The sequence below is a fragment of the Thamnophis sirtalis genome, unplaced genomic scaffold, assembly GCF_051295495.1.
Source record: "Thamnophis sirtalis isolate CommonGarterSnake01/CBP01778 unplaced genomic scaffold, rThaSir2_p1.2 scaffold_3, whole genome shotgun sequence".
Taxonomy (NCBI): Eukaryota; Metazoa; Chordata; class Lepidosauria; order Squamata; family Natricidae; genus Thamnophis; species Thamnophis sirtalis.
Window position 1 is genome coordinate 165,470,252 of NW_028261383.1, and position 26,544 is coordinate 165,496,795.

Here is a 26,544-nt window from a genome sequence, read left to right on the forward strand (position 1 = left end):
ATGGTAGGTGATTCCTTATTCGCTACCATTCTTTGTGTTTAAATTTCATAAATGCTCCAAAAGTAGATGAGAGCAAGGAAGCCTCCAAATTTGGTTTGTAACCAAACACAGCTTGTTCAGGCCTCAGATGATGACGCCATCCTTCTTCTCCTCAGGAATGCCACAGATGGGGAAGGGTGGCTTTCTGCAGAGGGATTCACACCCTTCAAATTATGTGCTTAGCATCAATTATGCTAATTGTATTGTCAGCCACAATGACCCAGGGCAGAACATTTTCCCAGATCCCAATTGGGTGATAAGTATGACATAAAAAGCCAGTCTTTAAAAAAAAAAAAAGACTTATTTTCCCTTTTCCCCTGACGTGCAGAAAGTTCACCAAATACATTCCTCTTTGATGGCTCGGAACGGTGGCGTGTTAAACCTACTGCTGTTGAAAAATCCTTCTCGTCTGAGTTGTTACTTTAGAAATCCTACAATTTGCTGCATAAACTCTGTGCCTGTTTTTCTGGAAGCTGCAGATTTGACATACCTCTTGGGTCCCATTTATCTAGGCCCAGTTCCACGCACAGAAGCTGGCTATACAACATTCTTCTTTGTGCCCGAGGGCAACTGGCTAATTGGGTTACAGGGCAGGTGACAAAGGACATAAGAACTCTTTTTCTTTCCATGCTTGGCTACCATTCCTGGTCTCCACCTAGCTCTGCCTTCTGAGGAAGTTGCCTTTCCCTTTTTGTAGAGTCGGCCCTGTGTGTCATTCCACGTGAACTGAGACTACTACACCTTTGAGGCATGCATTATTTTTTCCTTCATCACTAAATAATTAGCTCTGAGAGCAGAAGCCCGAGGAAGGGTGGATGGCCAATCTATTGATGTTTTCCAGTCTCTGGCAGGTATCCCAGGAGCTAGTTCTGTCCTCAGGCCATTGACTGTTTTATTGTTAGGTTGTTTAATTTTCTACGGGGTTCGTATAAGCTGCCTTTGATATTATACCCTAATATCCAATGGGGTTATCACATTTAGTGTTTGTGTGTGTGTGTACACATACATGTATGTACACACCAGGGGTGGGTTTCAACCGGTTCGCGGCGGTCCCTGCGAACCGGTTGGTCGGTGAACCCGGAAGTAAGTAACTTCCGGGAAAGGCGAAGGGCCCACCCGCCCGCCCGCGCTTCTTACCCGGTTTTGATGAATTCTGCGCTTCCACGCATGCGCAGGACGCATACAGCGCCTGCGCGATCCTCCAGGAGCAGCTGGAGCCTCGCACAGACGCTAGTACGCATGCGTGCACCGCGCGCGTGCACGAGGATGCCGCCGCCCCCGTTCCAACCGAACCGGTTGGAACGGGGCAAGAAACCCACCCCTGGTACACACACACATACACTTCGAAGGAGAGTTATGGTGAGATTCCCTCTTGGCAAGCTTTACTTGAATTTACCTTCCGGGAAGTATGTTTGTTCTTAAGTCCAATCTACCTCCTGTCATTTAATGATTTCATACTATAAAAAGAGATTGACTGTTAAGTCCTTGCTATAAAGCCACTCCAGCTAGGCTTGTTTTGGCTCCCTCAGTTCTTTCCTGTCGGAGGTTAGAATGGCTCTTAAGAATAGATCCTTCACTGAATTTGTTGGTGTGCTTAATTGGCAGCACAGTGGGGAATTTCTCGATTTCGTTGCGTTTCGAATGACTTTCTTAGAGATAGTGAAGGAGAGAATGTGTGGTGTTCAGTATTAGTTTTTTTTAAAAACCTGGAAGAGGAACATTGTCTCACTTTTGTGGAAGACAGTATCAGTCTGAGGAATCTTGTTGATCAAAGAAAGCACAGTACAGATAGTCCTCAGTTAACAACAGCACTGAAAAAAGTGACTTGTGAGCATTTTTCACACGACTATTACAACATCCCCGTGGTCACATGATCAAAAATTGGATGCTTGGCAACAGGTTCATATTAATGACGCTTAATGCAGCAAAATTTACTTCCAATTTTTCACTTAGCAACATAAATTTGGGGCTTAATTGTGATCATACGTCGAGGACTATCTGTGGACAAAAGTTGAAATAGAGCCTGTCTGACCACGAAGATTAAGCTCTGCTGCTTCTGCCATCTACCATAAGATGAAAAAAAAAGGGCTGGTTGTGTTCCTGGATTTTCAGATGTTCTTTTTTGGGGGGGGAAGGGGGGGGAATACAACAAAATATCTGTTAAATCATATCAAAGGCTACTTAGGCAATGTGCTCTGTTCCCACAGATGGTAGGTAATCAGATGCTTTCAGGAACCCCTTAAGCATCATACAAGTTTAATAGGGTTTCTTCTTTTTCCCTCAAGGAATAGTTATTGAGATACAGGCTTCTGTACTGGAAGTAATAGCTACTATCAGTCGTATTCTTTACGAAGCTAATCCCCAGTGTAGATAGCTGTACAATAGTGTCATTGTGTAGGATATTTGCTGCGCTCTGCTCTAGTTTAATTTGATAAACAGCATGCTCTATGGTTCTATGAGCGATTCCCCTGCCATTCATATTTGCACTGACCTTCAGTATGCAGAAACAGAATTTATTTATTTTACTACATAGTGCTGGGAATTTATGGTGGTTGGTACTTCTGTAGTTTCTGGCAGTGATTGGCTGTCATGCTTTCTTTCCACAGAAGAACAAATGACCGGAAGAGCTGATCAAAGCCTAGAGGGGGAATGAGCAGATAGACCTAGGGATGGAATGGTGGAAAAAGGAGGCGTCCAACTAAGGTGAAGCCAGGGAAGCCAAGGAATACAGGTTGTGGACTAGGAAATAGTGGCTGAGATGTGCAAAAGGAAGTTCTCCAGAGGAACGAATAGAAAGGACAAAAACATGGAAGGTCAAACAGGACAAGATACAGAGCAGTTTTGGCACCTTTGGTCAAGTTGGATGGAGCTGTTGGAACCATAGGTTGCTTTATCTTGCACCATTCAACCTGGGGATCAAGTAAAGTAAGAGATTTGTTGTTGGTTTGAAATCTCCAGTCAAATCTTCCGGATGTTAGACTATGCTGTCTTCTACAGATGTATTTACATGTGTCTAAAAATGTTGTTTAAAAATCATATGTCAATAACATTTGAAAGTCTCTTAAGAAATGTCCGTGAATTTTGGAGGAACTTTGATGAGTCACTTCGGTTTTTTAAAAATCCATTTTAATTGAGGGCATTCATTTGAAGTTTTTACCAGCCACTGTTTGGCGAAGAATCTGAGCTGCAGTCTAATGCTGCATTAGTTTTGCTACATCTGACATTATTCTATACCAAATAAAATTGCTTGTTTAACACCCTGGCTAACGTTTCCTCATCCTGTACCTTCAGCAGTGACTCCAGCCCCTTCCCCATCATGGATCGGATGAAGAAGATCAAGAGGCAGCTGTCCATGACGCTGCGGGGGAGCCGAACTGTAGAGAAAAACCTCAATGAACCCATTAATATAGAGGAAAACAACAGCAGCGATAATGGTGAGTTCCCTCCTTGATCTTTGCTTCCTTCGAGGGAGAATTGACAGGTTTTTTTTTTCTTCTGATCTACTTACAATCGCTTTTCTTGGCTGTATCCTTAACAGAGCACATTATGCTAACAAGCCTACAAAGGAGAGCGGCTATAGCAGCAGGATCATAGGGTGCTTGGCAAAGCTTCTTTAAGCTTAAGCTTTTTATTAATTCAGTTGAAGTTATCAAACTTTGCTGCCTGTCTAAACTTCTGATGTGAAACTTTTATGCACTGGCAAATGGACTCAGAAGATTTTCCAATGTAAACTTTATTAAATAGGATTTATTGGTGACTGAATAGCCAGATAGGGAGGGTTTATAGGGATGGGATTAGTCTTTTAGATCAGTGGTCTCCAACCTTGGCAACTTTAAGACTTGTGGACTTCAACTCCCAGAGTTCCTCCTCCAGTCACATTGGCTCAGGAACTCTGGCATTGAAGCATGCAAAGCTTTGCTTTGCTGGCTGAGGAACTCTGGGAGTTGAAGTCCACAAGTCTTAAAGTTGCCAAGGTTGGAGACCACTGTTTTAGATAATAAAAGCTTCCAGGTATTCAGAAATTAAGATAGCATCTGGGATTAGGAATGAAAGCTTCTGGACAACCAGGAGATGGCACAAAAATCGAAAGAATGTTTTCTGATCTCCTGGCCTTTTTCAGACTCCAGGCAGACGCTGTACTCACTGAAGCTTTTGGACGGTCTTTGGAGATAGACCCCATCACTGGTCCCGCAGCAGGCTGAGCCGTAGTGGGTTTCAAAAATTGTTCGAACCTACTCTATGGGTGTGGCCTCCTTTGTGGGGGTGGCTTGCCACCCATGTGACCGGATGGGAGTGGCTTGCCGCCCATGTGAACGGATATGAAATTATGAATTAGTACTCTAGGTTGGTCCAAGTAGCTATTCAGAAACTCTGGCATTGAAGCACGCAAGTCTTAAAGCTGTCAAGTTACAAGATCCTTGCACCCCTAACCCTTTAGAAAATAAAACTAGGAGTCTTCAAACCTGACAGCTTTAAGACTTGTGGACTTCAACTCCCAGAATTCCTCCTCCAGTCACGTTGGCTCAGGAACTCTGGCATTGAAGCATGCAAGTCTTAAAGCTGTCAAGTTACAAGATCCTTGCACCCCTAACCCTTTAGCAGTGGTGGGTTTCAAAAATTTTTGGAACCTCTTCTGTAGGTGTGGCCTGCTTTTCGGGTACACTGGTGGAACCTCTTCTAACCGGTCCGGTAGATTTGACGAACCGGTTCTACCGAATAGGTGCGAAATGGTAGGAACCCACCTCTGAGGCTGAGTAATGTTGTGCAAAGGAGTCAAGAATGCATTTTGGAGTGGGGCATCCAGGACAGAATGTGAAGGTTGCCCTTTGTACTGAAAATATTTTTGAAAAAGCACATTTGTAAGGCTAAAGTTTATACAGCTTGCAGCTCTCTCCACTCACTCACATAGAAGTGTCATGACAGTTTATTAAGGGCAACAAGTTGCAAGCCTGAGTAGAATCCCACAAGATACAAGTTGCTTTTTTAAAAGGCCCAAAAAATATGCAGTACATTTGTCAGGCTGATTTTAACTTTTTTTTTTTTTTTTTGGGTGGGGTGGCATATTTTCAGTTTGAAGGATGGGAACTGAAATGGGAGACATCTGGATGCAAATGATTCATGTTCTCACCTTTAACTTCCTTACCAGCAAAATAGGTCAGTGACAATTTGGAAGCTGCTTTCAAACTAGCATTTGGAAATCTAAGGAGAGGTGATTGGTTTGCTTCCTGGAGGCTTCCATTTCTACCATTGAATATTCCCCACCCCCCACCCCCAATTCTAAAAAATGGACACATTCCTTGAAGCCCTCTGGAAGATAAGGAGGCAGAAATGTGGCTCCTGACTTCTTGAACATTGCCAAACCCTGGCTTAAGTAGGGCTGTTCTGTGTTAAAATGACATAAATGTGCCCCCATTCTGTAGAATCAGCACATTCAGCAGAATGCTTTTCACAAGAGTTTTAGCAACTTCCTTAACAAATGGTCAGATAATTCCCTGCAACTTGGAGGCCCTTTTATCCAGCTGTGAAACTAGTTTATCTAAAGAACTGACCTGCCTAGGCTACAGTAATGGACAGCTTTAGAGGTGAAAGATGATGGTAATAAAGGTGAAGGGAAAAAGGATGCATCTGATTTCTCTCTATATATGCCAGCACGAGGACCTATTTTCACCATCCTAAACTCATAAATAGCAGAAAATGAAGGATGTGTTGGATAGATACAGAATAGCATACCGTGTTTCCCTGAAAATAAGACAGGGTCTTATTTTCTCCCCCCCCAAATAAGCACTTGGCATTTTCGGGGAGGTCTTATTATTTTTGAGGTGCAGGAGGTGGCGAGCATCGTCACCTCATGGCTGCTGCTGTGCTGCAATCTTTTCAGGGAGGGCTTATTTTTGGGGGAGGGCTTATTTTAGCGCATGCGCTCAAAAGCTTACTATAGGTCTTATTTTCGGGGAAACAGGTTGGTTGAAAGCAGTTCTGAGTCTGATCCTGAGCATTAGTGCAGGTGAAATCAGCGAGTATGACTTAAGATCTTTCTTTTGCAGTTAAAAAAAAAAAGCCATAGGCATAGTCAAGGCCAATAGATATCTGGAAATTCATTGTGGACTACTCAACCCATCCTGCCTTTGCTGGGTCAGGGCTACCAGTGTACTAGTGAGGACCGGAATATTGACCTTTCACTTTTAAGAATGCAGCTGAGATCCTGTAGAATTTGCTAAACTCATGAAAAGCTACACTAGAAGACATATTTTGTGAGTTGAAACAGTGCAGCAAACCAACATTACTCATTGTTATACTATAAATATTCCAGTCTCAAATATATTTGAGGGGTGGGGTAGGGTCTCCAGCTATTAAAATGGTAGGGAGAAGGCTGTCTCACTCAGGTAAGTCCTGTCTCTTCGTTATATCCCTACTCCTGCCCCTTGGCTGAGGGCTGTCTTTTGAGTTTGATTTCCATTCTACTTTGATTTGTGTTTTGTTTTTCCTTCCTTCATTATTTCTCTTTTTCCCCCCTCTTTTTTTCCCCATTTTTCTGTTTATATTGGCCTCCCTTCTTCTGTGGTGGCTTCAATCCCTTCGCTTATGTGGTGGCCGCTGTTTGTCCCCCCGTGCCTTTGGTTCTTTGTTGTGTGCTGTTTGCTCCACCTCTTCTTTTCCTTTCCCGCCTTTCGTGCACCTGTCTTTTCCACATCACTCCCTTTGGGATGTTGCTCGGGGTTCCCCCTTGTTTCCACTTTACCCTCCCTCCCCCTGTTTATACTTCCACTTTTTGGTGGTGGGTGGAGATGGATATTCTTCTGGTGTTCCATTTTCTGGGACCCCACCTTCCTTCTCCCTTTGTTGCTGCTACTTCTGCTTCTCACTGGTGTTTCCCCTCCTACCACTCCCCTTCTCTCCTTTTGCTGATGTTCTGTTCTTCACTGCCCCAACACCACATTCCCCGGCCACCTGTGTACCCCTCCATTGCTCCTGCATCCTCCATACCCCTCCCTCCCATCTGTCTGTCTGTGGGCTTTTCTCCTCTCCTCCCTCTCCTGCCCCCCAGGCCCCACAGTGAAGAGTGTGCATCCCAGCACCTCCCGCAGCCTTCACGCCTTCCTGCACCACTACGCAGGCTCCTTCCGCAGGCCCCGTCTGGCCGTCAGCCGCAGCCTGAGCTCTCACCTCGGCCGTACCTCCCGATTAGGTGACTATTGCACCTCCCACTGTGCTGCCAGTAAGGGCTCCCCATTGTGGGTTGAGGCCACAAGTCAAGCCAGCCTAACTTCAAGGGAGGCTTTTCGGAGTCCCGGTTAACTTATTTATGCACCTGAGCCTCTTGTGTCAAGATGGGGTACATCAATTCCTTGAGTAAGGAGTCTGGGGGGACCCAGAGTCTTGCATTTCTGCTCCAGGATGAGGTTGGTAAGGAAGTTGAAGTCTCAAATTACTAGGGCTCACTTGAAGAGAAATTAGCCTTGGTCTTATCCAGTGCATCATTCTGAATCTCTGTGTTTTATTCTGGCTGGTATCACTCACTATGCTAATGCATAGTATGATTTCTTAGCCCAATATGTGAAACTCGTATTACAGCAGGTGTTGTCCCTAAAGCTAAAGGTAGATTTTTTCAGTAATTATGATTTAAAAATCCTGACCTAGCATAATGTGTGAACCTGGCCATGATGTCACATTTACTTTTTATTAATTATTTTTCCTGGGCTATTCTAAGTGCCCTCCACGTTTGTGCCAGGTACATCCTCTGTATAAGATGATTCTGAGCAGAAATTGATTAGCACAATCTTCTGTGAGAGATGAAAGATTGAAGTGCTTTAGCAATAAAGTAGGAATCTTTTCATAAGACCACCCTGATGTTGCTCTCTAGAGAGTGCTGAGCAGCTGGACCAGTGGCCTTACTCAATATGGAGTGATTTGCTGTCCTTTTAAATCAGCCTTTCCCAACCAGGTAACTTCCAGGGGTATTGAGTTATAATTTAATTTACTGGGATTTGATACTTCCTGATTCCAAAAAAGACACTTTTGGCCTATGACACATAACAATGACTATGGAGGCTGGGAATGTGGGGAGTTAAAAGCATTAGGTAAGAAAATACTGTTTTGGATTCTTTAGAGTATCACTGACATGAATTCATCATATAGCTATTTTTAAAAAAATCCTGAAGCAGATCTCAAGGTTCATGTTGTGTTTAAAAAAGATGCACAGAATCAGAGAGCCAGTGTAATCCCATTCCCAGAGCAACTTTCCTAAATCTGGTGCTCTTTAGATGCGCTGGACTACACTTTCCAGTGCCTAATGCTGTCTGGGGAAGATGGGTGATGCTATAGTTTCTTAACGGCATCATGTTGAGGAAGGCTGGCCCACAGTGGTATATACTTTTGATTGTTACATACTTAAATATGATACTGAACATTTAGAGGACCTTTTACATGAGATTGTGGAACTACCGTAACATAATTATAAGTAACACAATTAATCAAACTATGTTATTAGAAATGATTAATAAATCAGGGAATAACTGGGTGTATATTTATACTGGACGATTTTAATGTTTTTATATGCCCATAGTTGCTCTGAAATGAGATAGGCTAAATGAATTTAACAAACAAATGAAGTGGACAGAAGGAGATCAGAATATGTTATCCCATTTTCTGATCTTACCTATACCCCCCTATAGCTGAGTAAGATAACTAAGTAGGTTGTAGAACTTAAGATCCTGCTAATAAAGGATAATTACATGGAAGAGGGAAAGCATAACGAAGGCTCTTACATGTTGTTGTAGCTTTTTATATGAAGGGAACCCCCTAAAATTGTGATCAGTCTAAAAAAGTGAAGCCCAGTCTATCCTCTATAGCCATATAGCCTTACTTTTCTTTGAGAAGGTATAGCATGGTGGCAACATGTCTAAAACTTCTGGAGAGATAGAATTGAGATTGCCCCCCCCAAAAAAACTGGGGGAAAAATCAGTGTTGGGTTGCTATATGTGGAATATTCATAAAATGGTTTCAGACTGAAAGAAGGGCATTTATGTAAAACATTTACATAAAACATTATGCTTAGAGGTTGACAGCAGCCACTTCCCAACTAATGCCCACCAATTGTAATGGGATTGCAGTCCTAGAGGTTTCAGTAAGCATAGCTCATGGCCTGGGAATGATGGGAGTTCTAGTTCCAACACATTGGGCTGATCCGTTGCTTCCTTCTACAGCCCAGCTTTACAAACATTGGAGGGAATGGGGTGAGTCCTCTCTGCCCACCGTGTCTTCATCTGCATTTCTCCTTGGTGTAGAAATTGTTCACGAGGACCTCAAAATGGGTTCGGATGGTGAGAGTGATCAGGCATCAGGAACATCATCAGATGAGGTGCAGTCTCCAGTCCGAGTGCGCATGCGGAACAACCCGGCGCGCAAGATTTCCACTGAGGTATGTGGGTGCTGGCTGGTGATGATGGATGGACAGCTTAAGGTGGGAACAAAGAGTTCTCTGTCTCCCATTATAATGGGCTGTTTTTGTAAGGAGAGGTGTGAAAGGAATAAAGATGTCCTGCTTCTCAAGTTACATTCTCCTAACTTCAGTGGTTAGGGAAGGCAAAGTCTACCCCAAGTAACCTCAGATAAAGTAAGATAAACATTTGATAAATGCATAGATTTTGCACAGAATTCCTCGCCGGGTTTGTACTGCATGCTAGACTAAATTAAACTGGGGTTGGTTTGTTAGCGGTTTATTTACGTCAGGGGTAGTCAACCTTTTTATACCTACCGCCCACTTTTGTATTTCTGGTAGTATTAAAATTTTCTAACCGCCCACCAGTTCCACAGTAATGGTGACTTATAAAGTAGGGAAGTAACTTTACTTTATAAAATTTATAAAGCAGAGTTACAGCAAACCCCTACCACCCACCATGAAAGCTGGAACGCCCACTAGCGGACGGTAGGGATCAGGTTGACTACCACTGATTTACGTCTACTATTTGTTAATCCAGACACCGAGTTAAACATATTGGGAGTCTAACCTCTCAGTAAAATAAGATTGTTCCTTGTGACTTCTTTGTATTCCTATATATGGGTTTGTGAGATTGCACAGGAAACTCCTACCAAGATTTCTAGATCACCCCCAAATGTCCTGAAGAATCCAAAGGTTATTGATGCTCTTCTCAGGACTTACCTAGTCTTCTCTTTGCTTAGATTTCATACTGGTTAAAAGGAGAAGTTATGATTTATTTATTTTTAATCAGGCTAGTGCAGGAGAAACTGGAAATTCTGCTTTCTTCACTTCTAGCCCTGTGCATTTCCTTTTACTATCTGTCAGTCCATTCATCCATCCATCCATCTATCTAGGCTTCTAATTTTGGGATGCTTTAATAAACAAAGCGGACTAATTTCTCCTTGCTTCCTAGGATATTAACAAGCGCCTGTCACTCCCAGCTGACATCCGTCTGCCCGAAGGCTATCTGGAGAAGCTGACCCTCAACAGTCCTCTCTTTGACAAGCCCTTGAGCAGGCGGTTACGCAGAGTCTCTTTGGTAAATAAATAAATCTGTCCCTTCTTCCTACTTCTCATTGTTCCCCCTTCACTGGTGCGGGACCGGTACTAAATACTGCAGGTCAATAACTGCTGTTGCTGACTCCCTAAGCACCAGACCGAAGAGGGCAGATCCATTACACTTTGTTCTTTTTTCATTTAGTCGGAGATTGGCTTTGGGAAGCTGGAGACGTACGTGAAGTTAGACAAATTGGGAGAGGTGAGTGTTGTGAATTGGCCTTTTTCAGACTGGTGAAAGGTAAGAAGTGGATTGTAGTTCAAGTGACGAACGGTGGTTCTTTGTTTTAACATGCATTGGGTTTCGGTGTATAAGGGCTCAGGGTGGTTTCCGCTCCCATCTTTTTATCTTCCTGTTTGGACTCGGATCTTGCCAGTCTTTTAATGGTGGCGAACAAAATCCCACGGTGGGTTGTTTTCTTACCATCTCTAGTAGCCATGACCAAACCATTTGTTATGGGAAGAAAGCCCACCTCCCAGGCTTCAATCTTCTTCCGTCTTCTGATTTTGGACATGGCTTCTAACTACACTATTATTTTAGCAATAGCAATAGCAGTTAGACTTAATATACCGCTTCATAGGGCTTTCAGCCCTCTCTAAGCGGTTTACAGAGTCAGCATATCGCCCCCACAGTCTGGGTCCTCATTTCACCCACCTCGGAAGGATGGAAGGCTGAGTCAACCTCGAGCCGGTGAGATTTGAACCGCTGAACTGCAGATAGCAGTCAGCTGAAGTGGCCTGCAGTACTGCACTCTAACCACTGCGCCACCTCGGCTCCATTTTCACCATTGTACAGTACATGAGCAAATTGTTTGGCCTATATATTTTATTTGATCTTTTATTCTAATACTTTTTTTAGTCCCTATCATCTTGGTAGCCACCTTTAGGATTTGATTTGCCCGCGAGAGTCAAATATAGTCAAGTGAATTTGGAAGTCCTTTAAACAGAGAATCAATTTCCTTCCCTTCCTTTCCCTTCCCACAAGAAAGAAGCACATGCACTTGGAATTTTATATTTCCCAGCTAATATCCAGAGCTCCAGTTTTACCCCATTTGAGGGTTTGTTGAATGACTTATTAATGACCTACTTCAGGGTAGAATAAATTAAAAAAAGCATTATCTGTTTTGAAGTTATAAAGTCAAGAACAAAATATCCCCATCTATTCCTGGTCAGAGACTCTCCTGTCCTGATAAAACTAGACTGGTTACAGGTATCTTTCTACCAGTATAGGCACTTAGTGCTATGGCTAATTTATTGTTGCCCGAACAAGCGTGAGAGCTTGCAAACCCAAGTGCTGGACTCACATATTTGCTGCAAAGTGGATATAATTATCACTGTGGCTGTGAAGAGTATAAATATGTCCTTGGTACTCTCTGGGCTTGGCTGTTGGCTTGCAGATATTTGATTACCTGAGTGGATAACATCATGAGTGTGGAATTTGCTCTCTGTTTATACATACTTGTTCTGTCCCCCCTTCTCCACTCGTTAAACAGACGACAGGCAAACAAACTTAAAAGGAACTTTCTTTATCAGTTCTCGGCTCAGACTGGCTTCGAGCCCAAAAATAACATAAATAAAGTCTCTGACGAGATAACAGAATACAAAACAAATCTCTCTTACGGCAACACAAGTTGAACAAAACGAAAGCAAAGCACTTCTTCCAAAGCCTCTACGAATCAGGGTTACAGAAATCAAAGCACTTTTCCAAGTGTATCTTCTTGAATCAGGGTTACAGAAAACAAAGCACTTTTCCAAGTGTATCTTACATAAACCTCGACTGATGATCAATCAATGTTGAACGAACCAAGGAACGTTGACTCCTGCAACCAGGGCGTGGCACCATCCGTCCTTTTATCCCCAAAACCCCACTAACGAGCCCCAGCTGCATCGTTAATCTTGCATTCCGAAAAGACTCACAGAAGACTGCTGCTGAGTCACAACACATACTGTAGTAACTTGCTCTGCTAGTGTTGGTGGACATGTGGTTTTCTTGCCAAGGAAAGAGGAAATTCCACACTCACTGGCACTGATGAAGTTACCTAGTTGGGTAATGAAACAACTAAGCTCAGAGAGCAGCAAGGACTCCACAGTCCAACCATGAGTTACACATATTTTCTTCTGCTGGAAGAGTATAAATATCACTGCCACTAGTGAAATGGTAGCAAAGAAATTGAGTGAACAATCCATAAAGTAGGGATAGTTCTCATTGAAATGACAAATTTGTTTGATCGGTACGACTTCAGAGATAATTTTTCTGTTTTAGGGAAGTTTAGGCTTGGGAAGATGGGAATTATAAGGAGAAGGAACATCAGGGTGGGATGAGGATGAGAAAAGGGGATGAGAGACAATGAAAGAAGATAAACATTGAAATAATTTTTATGTTGAAACTAGTTTTTTATCTTAAGTGTGGGGTGAAATGCAAGAACTGAGGGATGGGCTGGTGCTTACAGACGATGACAGGATACTTATTTATCAAAAATTCTTTAATCAAATTTGTATATCTGCCATCTCATTGTCTTAAGAGACTGGCCAGTTTACAAGTACCGTGTTGGGCTGTTAACTTAAATTCTGCCTCTTTCCCATCAGGGAACCTATGCCACGGTCTACAAGGGAAAGAGTAAACTCACTGACAACTTGGTAGCCTTGAAGGAGATCCGTCTTGAGCATGAAGAGGGCGCCCCTTGCACAGCCATTCGGGAAGGTATAAACCTATAGCTACTTCTTCTAGGGCTTTGAAAGAAACCCTTGCATTTTCTTGTCTTTTAACAGAAACACTGGGAAGGTATTATTTGAAAGAAAAGAATCCTGAAACTGGTTGGCTTGCTATAGAATTGCACCACTTGTAAGCTGCCTTGAGAACTCCATGTAGCTATAAAGTAATGGGAGGTTAGAAGAATCTGTAGACCTTAAAAGCGAAGAAAAGCATAGCATTCATCTGAGCCAAACAGCCGTAACTGTACCTAGAGGAGTCATTTACCAAACGTTTAGTTCAGCCTTTCCTAATCCCATATTCTTCAGATACGGTCCTGCTGGCATGGAATCCTGAGCAATTTAGAGCGTGTCAAAGCAGGGAAGGCTGCCGTAGATGGGCATAGACCTTGAAATGCAAAAAATCATAGTGAGAAATGCATAGTAGAATTCAGTCAAAGTCTGGATGAATTAGATGTCTAGAGCAGTGTTTTTCAACCATGGCGACTTTAAGTCCTGTGGACTTCAACTCCCAGAATTCCCCAGCCAGCGAGAGCTGGCTGGGGGATTCTGGGAGTTGAAGTCCACAGGACTTAAAGTCGCCAAGGTTGAGAAACACTGGTCTAGAGAGACAGATCTACAAGTGAGATTTTCATTTTTCCATCTTTGGGGCTGAATGAAGAATAATGAGCATTGTGACTTGCGAGCAGACAGGTAGTCCTCGACTTACGACCACAATTGAGCCCGACATTTCTCTTGTTGAGACATTAATTGAGTTTTGTCCCATTTTACAACCTTTCTTGCCATAGTTGTGAAGCGAATCACTGAAGTTGTCATGTTAGTAACCCAGTTGTTAAGTGAATTTGGCTTCCCCATTGACTTTACTTGTCAGAAGATCACAAAAGTGGATGTATATGACTTTACGACACAGCAGCGGTCATAAATATGAACCAATTGCCAAGCATTTGAATTTTGATTACATGATCATTGGGCTGCTACAAAGGTCATAACTGGGAAAAATGGTCATGTCCCTTTTTTCACTGCCGTTGTAACTTTGAATGGTCACTAAATGAACTATTGTAAGTCGAGGACTACTTGTACTGATAGTCCTCAACTTACAACAGTTCACTTAGTGACCTTTCGAAATTACAACGCCACTGAAAAAAAGTGAGTGACTTATGACCAATTCTCTCTCCCCGTTTGAGGAGAAACTGTGTTCAGGCAGGACCAACACTCACTTTCACACTTATGACCATTGCAGCATCCCCACGATCATGTGATTTACATTTGGATGCCTGACAACTGACTCACAGTTATGACAGTTGCAGTGTCCCGGGGTCATGAGATCACCTTTTGCAACCTTCTGATAAGAAAAGTCAGTGGGGAAACCAGATTCACTTAACAACTGGGTTACTAATTTAAGAACTGCAGTGATTCACTTAACAAAGGTGTCAAGAAAAGTTGTAAAATGGAGCAAAAGTCACTTAACAACTTTCTCACTTAGCAACATAAATTTTAGGCTCAATTGTGATCATAAGGTGAGGACTCCCTGTATTAGGAACTCTGGTGTGCCTGTTCTTTCATTTCATTGGGGGAAAGTTGCTGTGAAGAAAGGCTGGGGTTGCTGTTTGCGAAATAGAAGCCTACAAGTCAGTATTTGCTTTAAACAATGCGCTGAACTGTACTTTTGACTGCCATTGCTGAGTGTAAGTTGTTTACGGTGATGAATGCATTGACATGAATATTGTGTTGCTGGGCCAAAAAATATAAAGATAGTGAATTGGGAGATGCTGATTTCTATGATCAAGAACAAAGCAGGCCAAGTTTCACATCAAAACAGTTGATGAACTTTGATTAGGGACAATTGGCAGATTACTCAAAGGGAAATTTCAATCAGTCTTGGCATTTCAGGTGGTTCACCTTATTGATGTTCTTCAGTACAGGTATAAGCCCTTGACCTATAACCATAATTGAGGCTAAACTTTCTGCTGCTAAGCAAGGCAGTTGTTCAGTGAGTTGCATCTCCTTTTACAACCTTTTTTGGCACAGTTGTTAAGCGAATCTGGCTTCCCTTATTGACTGTACTTGCTGGACGCTGGCTTGGAAGGTTACAAATGGTAACCTCGGATTGTGCAATTGTCATAAATACATGCCAGTTTCCAAGTGCCTGATTTTTGATCTCATGACTGTGGAGGTGTTGAAACTGTCGTAAGCGTGAAAACCAGTCATAAGTCACTTTTTTCAGTGCCGTTATAGCTTTGAATAGTTACAAATGGTTGCAAGTTGAGAACTACCTGTAACAGAAGATATGTGCCACATGGATTCCTTTCACGATGATGGCAGAGATGAAAACGTCAGGAGTTGAAATTTGCTACCAACTGTCTGTCAGCAGTGGTCCAAAGACAACACAGCAAAATCTTGCTTACAGAATCTTGCCAGTCTAAAGCTATAACCTGCCCTGAACCTCTTCCTCCCACCTTCATCCAGTTCGGGGTTGTGTAGTCTCTTAACTTGAGCTTCTTCTGGAATGTACTGCCTCCTCCCTGAGAAACTGTGGTGCTTCTGAGATTGGGTCTATGACAATTTGCCATGGCCAACTCACGCTACAGCCAACTTGAGGTGGAACAACTCGCCATGGCCAACTCGGTGCGGGACAATTTGGTGCGGGACAAGAGTTATCTTGTCCTGCACCAAAGACTAATAACTAAGAAATGGTGGAATAGAATCGTTAAAGAAAAGATGCCAAAGGAGGGACAGAATGAATGCGAATGACAAAAATTAAAATATCTTTTCATCTTATTTTAAATAATTGTTCAATTGTCCCACGGCAAGTTGGCTATGGTGAGTTAGCTGTGGAGAGTTGACCATTGACCATGTTGAGTTGGCTGTGGAGAGTTGTCCCATTCTGGCTGAGATTTCCCCCCACCCCACCCCAGCTTTTTCTCCAGATGCACATTCCATAACATTGCCGCACAATGAGAATGAACATGAGGAATTTCTTCACAGCATCACAATAGCTGATGAAACATGGGCTCATCATTATGACCCAGAAATGAAGCCAAGAAATATCATCACATAATTTTATCGGGGGGGGGGGGAGTTCAACCCAGGTTTGGCAGGAAAATTCAGTTTTCCAGTTTTTTTTGAGATGGAGATAGTGGTATTTTGATTCATTTTCTTGAATCTGTCAGAGTTATCAATTCAGAGTGCTGTATTGCAACACTTAAAACTTTGGAACAATCATCAAAAGTACAAGAAGAACATTTTGCAGCAACACGGCAGCACTAGGCCTTATAACTCAAGAGCCACCCAAGAGGCAGTTGCTCTCATGTTTTTAGCCCCATTCACCATACAGTAAGAGTTGGTGCCATGCAACTTTCTCCTTTCCCCCAAATTAAATTGAAGGAATACCTTCATGTGCATCTGACTGAAAAGGTAGAAAGGACTGTCAGGACAAAATGTGGGGTTCTTTTGTGACAGTTTTAAGAAGCCATCATTGGCAGAAGTGGGTAGCAAATGGTCATGATTATGTAAACTGAAGTAACAAAAGAATTTATTTCAGGGAACATTTTCCTGCTTCATTCATAAAATGAACGAATAGGGATATTTTAACGAAAGCTATAGAAGCAGAACGTTACTTTTCATGTAACGTTCATATACAGGTAGTCTTCGACTTACAACAGTTTGAAGTTACAATGGCACTGAAAAAAGTGATTTATGACCATTTTTCTCACTTAATAACTGTTGCAGCATGGTCATACGATCGAAATTCAGACGCTTGGCAACTGACTCAGATTTATGACAGTGTTCCAGAGTCGTGTGATCGCCTTTTGTGACCTTTTGACAAACAGAGTCCATGGGAAGCCAGATTTACTTAACCATCATTTACTTAATCCCCTAACTGAACAACTTCAGTGTTTCACTTAACAACTGTGGCAAGAAAGATCGTACAATGGGGCAAAACTCACTTAACAAATGGCTTGCTTAGCAACATAAATTTTGGGTTCAATTGTGGTCATAAATTGAAATCAGAATTAGCTGCAATCTTTCTGCCAACATGCAAGAGATGTATTGCTAGGCTGTCAGCAGGACCCTAAATTTTTTAATGTAATTAAGACAGATGTTGACACCAAGGTTAAAACAGGGCAACTGATTCTCAAACTATTAAAAAGTAAAAGTGCTTAGGCATGCAGCCACATGGAGAAATGAAAGAGCAAAGAAGCAAGCCAAAGGATACACTGTTTAGCAAGTCTCTGCTGGATATCAGCAGATGGATGCAACCCTTTCATCTTGACCATCCTTCTCCAAAGTCCTCCAGTTTCATTGGCCCTATAAAACAACGTATGAAGCCAGATCTCCCTCCCTTTGTATCTGCATAAGGAGGAAAGAAAGAACATTATTGATATCAGAGAAGCAAAATGGCCAATGTACATAGCTAAACACTCCTGCAGTCATATCCCTTTCAGACCTGGATTGCAGTTCCACTCATCTACACAGAGAAAGGTTGGTCCCTAGCTTTCTCTCCCATAATTGAATTCAAGGCTAGAAAACTTTAGAACAGTGCAACAGAGAGCTCCTTAAGTATGTTTTGGGCTTCCAGGAACCTTGAATTCTTTTCTTTTATGTTCAAATAATTCTTTCCAAGCCACGTATTTGGAAATGATTGCATTAGAAGTATTTGTGATGCAGATCTCATGTCTCCCATCCCTCTTTCTCTTACAGTTTCACTTCTAAAAGATTTGAAACATGCCAATATAGTGACCCTGCATGATATCATCCATACAGAGAAATCCCTGACTCTTGTCTTCGAGTATTTAGTGAGTATATGGAGGAGGGGAAGGAATGCAATAAATTGGAGCGCAGCTTTCTTTTATGTCTGAAAATCCAGTTCTCACTAAGATCTAGAAAATTAAGAGCCGCCACCCTCTTTCCTTATATGCAAGCTGCCACTTTGGTTCGAAAATGATGGTCTTTAAACTCCAGGCAGTAGAGACGTCCTTCTGAAGATTTCTGGGAATTGTAGTTTTCTGGGAGAATTCAAGTACTTTTGAGAGAATTCTCTCTTTGTTTTTGGAACAGCCAGTTCAGCAGCAAGTTCTGTAGCTTGGGTGGAACCTACTGTAGTTCTCAAAGGTTAAGTTACAAAAGCTTAATAAATGACACTACAACTCCTCCTTCTAAGAAGGTAAAGCGTTTCATATATTTGACCTCTAAATCAGTGTTTCTCAACCTTGGCCACTTGAAGATGTCTGGACTTCAACTCCCAGAATTCCCCAGCCAGCATTCGCTGGCTGGGGAATTCTGGGAGTTGAAGTCCAGACATCTTCAAGTGGCCAAGGTTGAGAAACACTGATTTGAAGTCCAAACATCTTCAAGTGGCCAAGGTTGAGAAACACTGCTCTAAATAAAACAAGTATATATCGTAGTTGCTTTCTTGCTTCAAGTGGGAAGTTTCTGGGGCTGAAAGATAAGTGGCTTGTAATCCCTTGGTGGAGCTATGAATAAAGAATTGGATCAGGGACTGGTTTCCATCAGCTCCCATGTTTCATTTTCCTTATTCAGTTGCCTGTATCTATAGGGGGGATCACCATAGTGCCCAAGCGCATTCTACTCATTGCACATGCCTTAATTAAGATGAGTCAGCCTGGGAACCAGCTGGCATGGAGTATCTGATGCAACCCTCCCTCTTACTTCAGTTCAAGTCATTAAAGCTGAAGCACTGTTGAGGCAGAGATGGATGCTTGGAGTACCACTGGTTCTCAGATTGCTATATTGGCCCATTATATCATGGGAGTAGTGGGAACAACACGCAGTGAATCTTCCAGCTGTAAAGCTGTGTGTGCCAGTCTGTGTTTGCTTACCCAATATTAAGACCTTCCGATTTAATTGTTGAACAGTATTATCTAGTTGAAACAATAAATGTACCAGAGATAAGATCCTGTCCTTTTCTTTCACAGGATAAAGACCTCAAACAGTATCTAGATGATTGTGGGAACGTAATAAATATGCACAATGTGAAGGTAAGGGTTAATTCTTAGTACGGCTGATCCTTTATTTTCAGCAATTGCTTTCAGCTACTTCAGGGATAGGAGAATTGCTTACAGTGCCAGCAAAGATTACAGGTAGTCCTCAACTTACAACCCCAACTGATTTATGTTGTTAAGTGAGAAATTTGTTAAGTGAGTCTTGCCCCATTTTATGACTTTTCTTGCCACATTTGTTAAGAGAATCATTGCAGTTGTTAAATTAGTAACACGCTTGTTAAGTGAATCTGGTTTCTCCATTGACTTCGCTTGTCAGAAGGTTGTAGAAGGTGATCACATGATCCCGGGACACTGCAACTGTCATAAAAGTGAATCAGATGTCAAACATCCAAATGTAGATGATGTGATCATTAGGGATGCTGCAATGGTCATAAGTGGGGAAAATGGTCATAGGTAACTTTTTTCAGTGCTGTTGTAAATTTGAACAGACACTAAGTGAACTGTTGTAAGTCAAGGATTACCTGTAGTTACAGATTCCATTGGGGGATCTGATGTGTTTCTTGTAGTGGAGGAGAGTATCCTTAGTTGACTTCCTCCCTTCCACTCCTTTCCACTGGCAGGGCTACAAATTTCTTGTTCTCCCTATAGGAAGAGAGAGATAGAGCAACCTCCGGGCTGGTTTTCTAGCTCCATTTCTCAGGGAGCTCTTGGGGGATTATTCAGGTATGCTACCCTGGAGTTAGGATCATTTATCTCAGGGCTCTGCTTTGCTACTTTTGCAGGATGGCTGACTATTCACCCTGGTTGCAACCTACATTCATAGGAGCACCGGTGTCAATATATATTGGTGCACAGCGTTTTTTAGGGCATGAAATACACCCTGGCAACCTCCTAAGGATTATAGTGAATGATCACTGATTCTCTAGTATTGATGATTGGGAGAGTGCTCCCTCCATCTGGAATGTGAAGTTGGATTAGGCATGTAATCATAGAATTATTTGCTCCTTTCATTTTGTTTGCTCCCTGGGTTCTAAAATGAGAGTCATGCTCCCCTCAAAGTTTGCCTCATAGTCACATCCTTGATGGTTGGAAGAGAAATCAGGAAACTTCATCTTGCTCAGCTGCCTCCACTTTTTATGGGTAACCTGTTGTGTAGGAGCTGTTGTCTTAAAAAGTTGTTTCATATCAACGTCTCCCTCTTTGTTTAATCTTAAAGGAATCTGGGCAAAACTGCAAACTGGGTCTCACACTAAAGACTGAGAGTGTAGGAGATGACCAGGTCTGAGTCTGAGGGAGTGATCAAATGTGTCATCAGTCATGAGTCCCTGCATGCCCACAAGAGATCTAAGTCCAATCCACCTTGAATTCCTTTCTTAACTCCTGGTAATTTCCCTTGACCATTAGTTGTTCAGATTGTTGTAGAGAGCTTAAGTTTGCAGTAAATCTTTATACTCATTTGAACTGCCTGAATCTCCTGTTTTCTTGGTACTTGACAGAGAGGAAATAGTCTTACTGCCTTATGTAAACCTTTTCCTCTAATGGGGAAGCTGGAGAACATCTGGCTGAAGAGAACAACAAAATAACAGTTTATTCAGAGCCTTTTTTTCTTGCGTGGATTTTTCACTTTTGACCAAGGAAGTCAGTAAGAGGCTAATTTTAAGGGCCTCTCAGTAACTGGTCAACCTGGCCATGAAAACCACATATGTTTCACTTAAAAGAAATTACCAACAGTGGCCAGACATCATTATCTTTCTCTGTTTTGAACCCTTAAAGATTCTTTCGTGGATGCTCCAATAATCCATTGGTTTCAAGCATGTTGCTGGAGAAAACCTCCCTCATCCCAATAGGATAACACATGTTTTTCTTAAATGTGTCATGACACAAAGGTAGCCAGGGCTCAATTGCTATGGCCTCTATTTTTTAGCATAAGCAATTTCTTCTACCTTATTTGGAATTTGTTGCAATATGTAGGGGGGTAAGATTATTTGGGCAATAAAGCTAACTTCATGGCAGATTTCAACCTTGATGTACCATACTTCTCAACTAAGGTCATTTGCAAGTTGAATGTAGGTTCTAAAACCAACCTTATTCTTATCCCCAGCAGCTTTAAAAATTATAAGACATTGGAGGATTTCTTAGATAAAGTTCTGATGGAAACTAAGGGGGAAAAATGAAGACTCCCTAGTTTCACCTAGGTGAGAAATTAATAAAAAACCCAGGGATACATTTTTTTTGGTCCTTCTTGGTTCATTTTGGAATCTAGGCTCTCATACAGCTGAAACAATAACCTTCTCATCTTCATTTTAGAGGATCTAATGTTCACATCTTTGCAAAGGGACTCACAAATAGCAATGATGGCAGGCTTCGTTGGCTCACAACATCAGTCTCTCGAATGCTCTGCACATGCAGTGGAGATATTTCATCGTGTTCCAAATTATTCTTCATTTCTTTCCTTGGGTTTGAAATCAGAAGGACTGCCAAATACTAGGGGTGGTGATAGATCTTTTTCTGGCCATTAAGGCCACTGAACCATTTTCACCTTCTGAAAGAGCCTCAAGTACTACTTTAGATATGAGTTGTGGTTCCCTGGAAGAAAAGATGAGGAGGAGAAACAATACTAGACTTGAAGTGGGGGAATCAGCACATAGAATACTGCAGGCCTTGTATGGAGTCATTCCATCATGGAATGTCTCATAGGCTGAAACATCCTGGCTTCCCTGGATCTTCAGGAGGCCACTCTGTATATTTTGATCTATAGCAATAGCAATTGCAATAGCAGTTAGACTTATATACCGCTTCAGACTTATATACCGCTTCATAGGGCTTTCAGCCCTCTCTAAGCGGTTTACAGAGTCAGCATATTGCCCCCAACAACAATCCGGGTCCTCATTTTACCCACCTCGGAAGGATGGAAGGCTGAGTCAACCCTGAGCCGGTGAGATTTGAACAGCCGAACTGCAGAACTGCAGTCAGCTGAAGTAGCCTGCAGTGCTGCATTTAACCACTGCGCCACCTCGGCTCTCGGATCTACCCCTCTGACCACCAGATCCTCTGGTTAAAATGTTTGGAGAACTGTTTTCAAGATATTTTCTCCTTCAGCTTGACGTTGGTTCCTAAAACATTCACTCTTTACATTGGCGATGTTTCTGTGGGATTGGGGAATTCATGTTTATCTTTACCTACATGATTTTTTCATGAGGTCTGTTTTAGCATTTGCTGAGTGAGACAATGACTTTCTAGATCAGTCTGGGGATAGGAGACAGCCTAGGAAGACACAGCTTTTTCCTACTCATTCTGCACTTGGGTACAGTATTAAAAATTTAGCCACAGCCTGTATTTCAAAGAACAGGGGAGATAAAGAACCTTGTCAGATTGATCTTGCATGTGCTAACTCTAGCTCATCTCAAGAAAGTCATGGTTGCAGGCATAGGTCAGGGATCATTTTTGTTGTAACTTCTGCCATTTTTGAAGGAAATAGTTGTGAGGTCATGGAGTCACTGCCTGGCTGTCTTTTCTTAAACGGACATCTCCATGATTTCAACAGGGAAAAACTTTGTGGTCATGCACTCCTCCAACAGTAGTAACTACGTAGCTAGATCAGCTATCAGTGGTTTTATTTGTGCTGCTAAGCTGAGGGCTATTGCTTCTTCCTTATCAACTTCCTGGAGTTTGAGGCCATTCATCTGGCTCTGCTTAGCTTCAGTCATCTTCTATACCAGGGGTGTCAAACATACATCGCCATGGCGGTGTCACGTGATGTATTGGGACTCCCCCCCTTTGCTAAACCGGTCATGGGTGTGGCCAGCATGTGATGCATCTGGCCCGTGGGCCTGGAGTTTGACAGCCCTGTTCTGTACCATTACCACATACCCCTGGTGGAAAACACCACAACCTACATGCATATCTGACTTGAATGAAGTAGTAAGTGCAAGGAACACCTTACACTACAGATAGTTGCATCTGATTTCTATGTTGGTGGAGTACATCCAAAGTCTTTTCCACTGATGGCTAATTGCTTTGATTGTCCAATTGATCTCAGGTAAGAATCACTATGAAACTTGCGAAAACCTCTCTTCATATCACCAACTGAAAGCTGAATTTATTTCTTCTGATTCTCCACACAGGCAGCAGCCGTGGAAGACGTATTAAGTTTTGAATGGCTTCCAAGCCTGCTTTATACTTCCCATTTTTTCTATCGAAGTTCAGAATAATTAATTGCTGTTATTTCAATCTGTCATATTTCTGAACTTGCAGTGCCACATATGTTTTTGTGTGTGCTGTGAACTATTTAATCATTTATGCCTACTTAAGGTTATCCTTTATGCCTAAGGACCTTAGCTATGCCTAAGATCTTCATTTATGCATAAATGCTTTCAACATGTTCAGGGCCTAAAATATTTGTAGGTGTATGTCCAGGCAATTACAATCCCCCCCCCCCAAAAAAATATCATGGATCCTATGTGATATGTGAGAAGAATTGAATGTATGGTAAGATATAAAATAAGATAAGCTAATCTTTATTGTCACTTTTTCTGTGAACACACTAGCATACATTAAAAAATGAAATTCTGATGCCCACTCTCAAAAGAAATGTGCATGTGTATGTACACATATACTACACACACACACACACACACTACACCATTTAGAATACATATCAGAAAAAAGAGTCTTGAGATTTAACAAGGTTGAATGTCGTTCTGCTTTGGATACTGCGAAGCCTCCTCCCAGAAGGTAACAAAGAAAACCAGTCATGGAGAGGATGCGTAGAATCTCAGACAATACTGCGGATCCTGTTAAAGTATTGCTTATATGCCATGTCCAGGAAAGAAAAGAATGAACTTCCAATAATCTTTTCTGCCGTCCTCACCACTCTCTGCATAGCCTTCCTGTCCATGGTGCAAATTTTGGACTCAAATGGAACTGCTGTTGGACATTCCTACATTAAATGTACTAAATGTGCTTTTGAAGATACATATTCCCCAAATGATCACAAGCAGTGATGCCCAGTAAAGAGAATTTAAAAAAAAATTCTTTAACTATATATAGCAAATCCCAAAGTTAAGAATGCCTCAGTTTAAGGATGACCCATAGTTAAGTACAGAGCCTAGTGTAGCAAAATCCAAGTCAAATACACAATGTTTCAAGTTCATTACACAATACTAGTTACACAGTATTATACAATATTACTGGTTCTGATTTACATGCAAATTCAACTAAAGGGCAGATCTTGGGAACAGAACTGGGGACTACCTGCATTTTCCTTTCATGCTATGTTGGTTATAGATGCAACAGTGGCACTGCTGTGTGGTTTGGAAGTATATCAGGAAAAGAAAGCAACATACAGATCAATTATTGTACATAATAAATGTCTGTGTAAAAGATGTGCAGCATGAACTATTCTGCGAATGGTAGGAATTTGTGTTTGCCTAGAAAAATTCACTTAGATGGCTTTGTTCCCTCTTCTAGTTGTTTCTGTTCCAGCTGCTACGTGGCCTAGCCTACTGTCACCGTCAGAAGGTGCTGCATCGAGACTTGAAGCCCCAGAATTTGCTTATTAACGAGAGAGGGGAGCTCAAACTAGCAGATTTTGGTGAGTATTGTCAAATCCTTTTTGGATCTATACCCCAGCAACCTTTGGGCTGGCATGCTCTTATTCTTGGTAACTTGATGGCCTCGAGGGCAGGAGCGATATAAGGATTGAACCAGAATTTTCATTCCCATCACACTTCCAATGTCTGCCAATATATTACCAAATTTCACTGTTACAATTCTTATCAGCTGCAACATAGTTTTAAAACAGGAGCAGGAGGGTGAGGAACCCCTCAAATCTTATTTTCTGCTCCGTGGAAGGTTTTGTAAATACATGTCTGTGTTTTACAGGATTAGCCCGGGCAAAATCTATCCCCACCAAGACCTACTCCAACGAGGTGGTAACACTTTGGTACCGACCGCCTGATATTCTGCTGGGCTCGACAGAATATTCCACCCAGATTGACATGTGGTACGGATTCTAATATCTGATTCCCTGGATGGTTTTTTTTTTAAATATTTCCCTAGGGCAACTTACTCATTTGCCACACCGTGGGGCACTCAATCCAACGATACCCAAGTTCAAAAAAGTACTTCCTAAGTTTTAAAAATTGCCCAAAACAATTTAGTTAATTATAAGTTTTCAGAAAATACGTTTTGCATTTTCCCCATCATCTTTGAATAGGCTCAGATTGTGTCCTTCCTGGCTTGTATGCAGAAGTGAGGCTCTGTGCCTCGTTCATTAATAAACACACACTCCAGGCCACTTAGAGTTCAGGAAGGAAATTGTTGTAGAAGAGAAAAAGGATTGAAGCTAGAGTCAAGTGCTAAATGTACATCTGCTGATTCCCTAAATCAGTTAACTTCAATTTGGGTCTCCCCAAGTCCAGTCAATTCTTTCTGCAATAGAGTGGTCCTCGCTTAACAACCATTCGTTCAGTGTCTGTGCAAAATTATGATGAACAAATGGCAGTTATGACTGGCCTTTATGTTGGTCACTGTGTCTTTGCGATCTGGGTAGCTTGGTTGCTCAGCTCACAGGACGTTGCAGTGTCCCACGGTCACATAAATTTGTGACCTTTTTTTTTTGCCAGTAGAGAAGCCAGTAGGTGGTTGCCAATCGCAGCCAATGTGTTATCCTCACCTAACAACTTGCACTGGTTTGCTTAATTGATGGCAAGCAGAAGTGCCAGAATTTCTGTCACTAAGCAGTGCATTCACACGATGTCGCTCTTTGTGACCACACTGCTTAGTGACAGAAATTCCTATCTCAATTACCATCGTTAGATGAGGGCTACCTCTAGTGGTTTTTAAACTGCAGCGGGAGGTTTTCAGGAAGCATAACATCAGTTTTATAAAGCAGTGGCTCGTCCTGCCAGACAAGTCAACTTATTCACCTGAATTGACATTTACCGTAATATAGAGGTGATAATGTTATATAGGTGCTCTGTTTAAAATCCTAAGTATATTTTTGGATATTTTCAAAATTCCACATATTTTTTCCCCATGGCTAAAGGATTTGCCGGTGACATCACCATTGCCCAGGGGATGCCCAGTTGGGGGTTCCTTTCATGTCCCTGTGAAGTTGCCCCCCGAAATGGTACCCATTAATCTACTCACAGCTTCCCACTTTCAAACTGCTGGGTCGGCAGGAGTTGGAGTGTGTGATAGGAGCTCACCCCTCCCCATTGCAGCAATGGGTCTCAAACATGAGACTGCTGATTTGTCAGCCCAGTATTCTAACCTTGTGAGCCGTCACATATGGGT

At 42.1% G+C, this 26,544-nt stretch overlaps 1 protein-coding gene across 3 annotated transcripts in view; it reads left to right on the top strand.

Annotated features, from left to right (window-relative positions):
• CDK16 (cyclin dependent kinase 16) overlaps nt 1-26,544 on the top strand; it is an 87,939-nt gene that overhangs the window by 47,638 nt on the left and 13,757 nt on the right. For 2 of the 3 annotated variants that reach the window (XM_087710731.1, XM_087710732.1), the window contains exons 2-11: nt 3,331-3,473; nt 7,085-7,225; nt 9,324-9,457; nt 10,431-10,556; nt 10,719-10,775; nt 13,160-13,274; nt 17,984-18,078; nt 19,219-19,281; nt 24,715-24,838; nt 25,129-25,249. In XM_087710731.1, the coding sequence (XP_087566857.1) occupies nt 3,356-3,473; nt 7,085-7,225; nt 9,324-9,457; nt 10,431-10,556; nt 10,719-10,775; nt 13,160-13,274; nt 17,984-18,078; nt 19,219-19,281; nt 24,715-24,838; nt 25,129-25,249 (1,094 nt within the window). In that variant the 5' untranslated portion in view covers nt 3,331-3,355. The remainder of the gene's footprint in view (nt 1-3,330; nt 3,474-7,084; nt 7,226-9,323; nt 9,458-10,430; nt 10,557-10,718; nt 10,776-13,159; nt 13,275-17,983; nt 18,079-19,218; nt 19,282-24,714; nt 24,839-25,128; nt 25,250-26,544) is intronic. The other variant, XM_087710734.1, reaches the window with a different exon arrangement.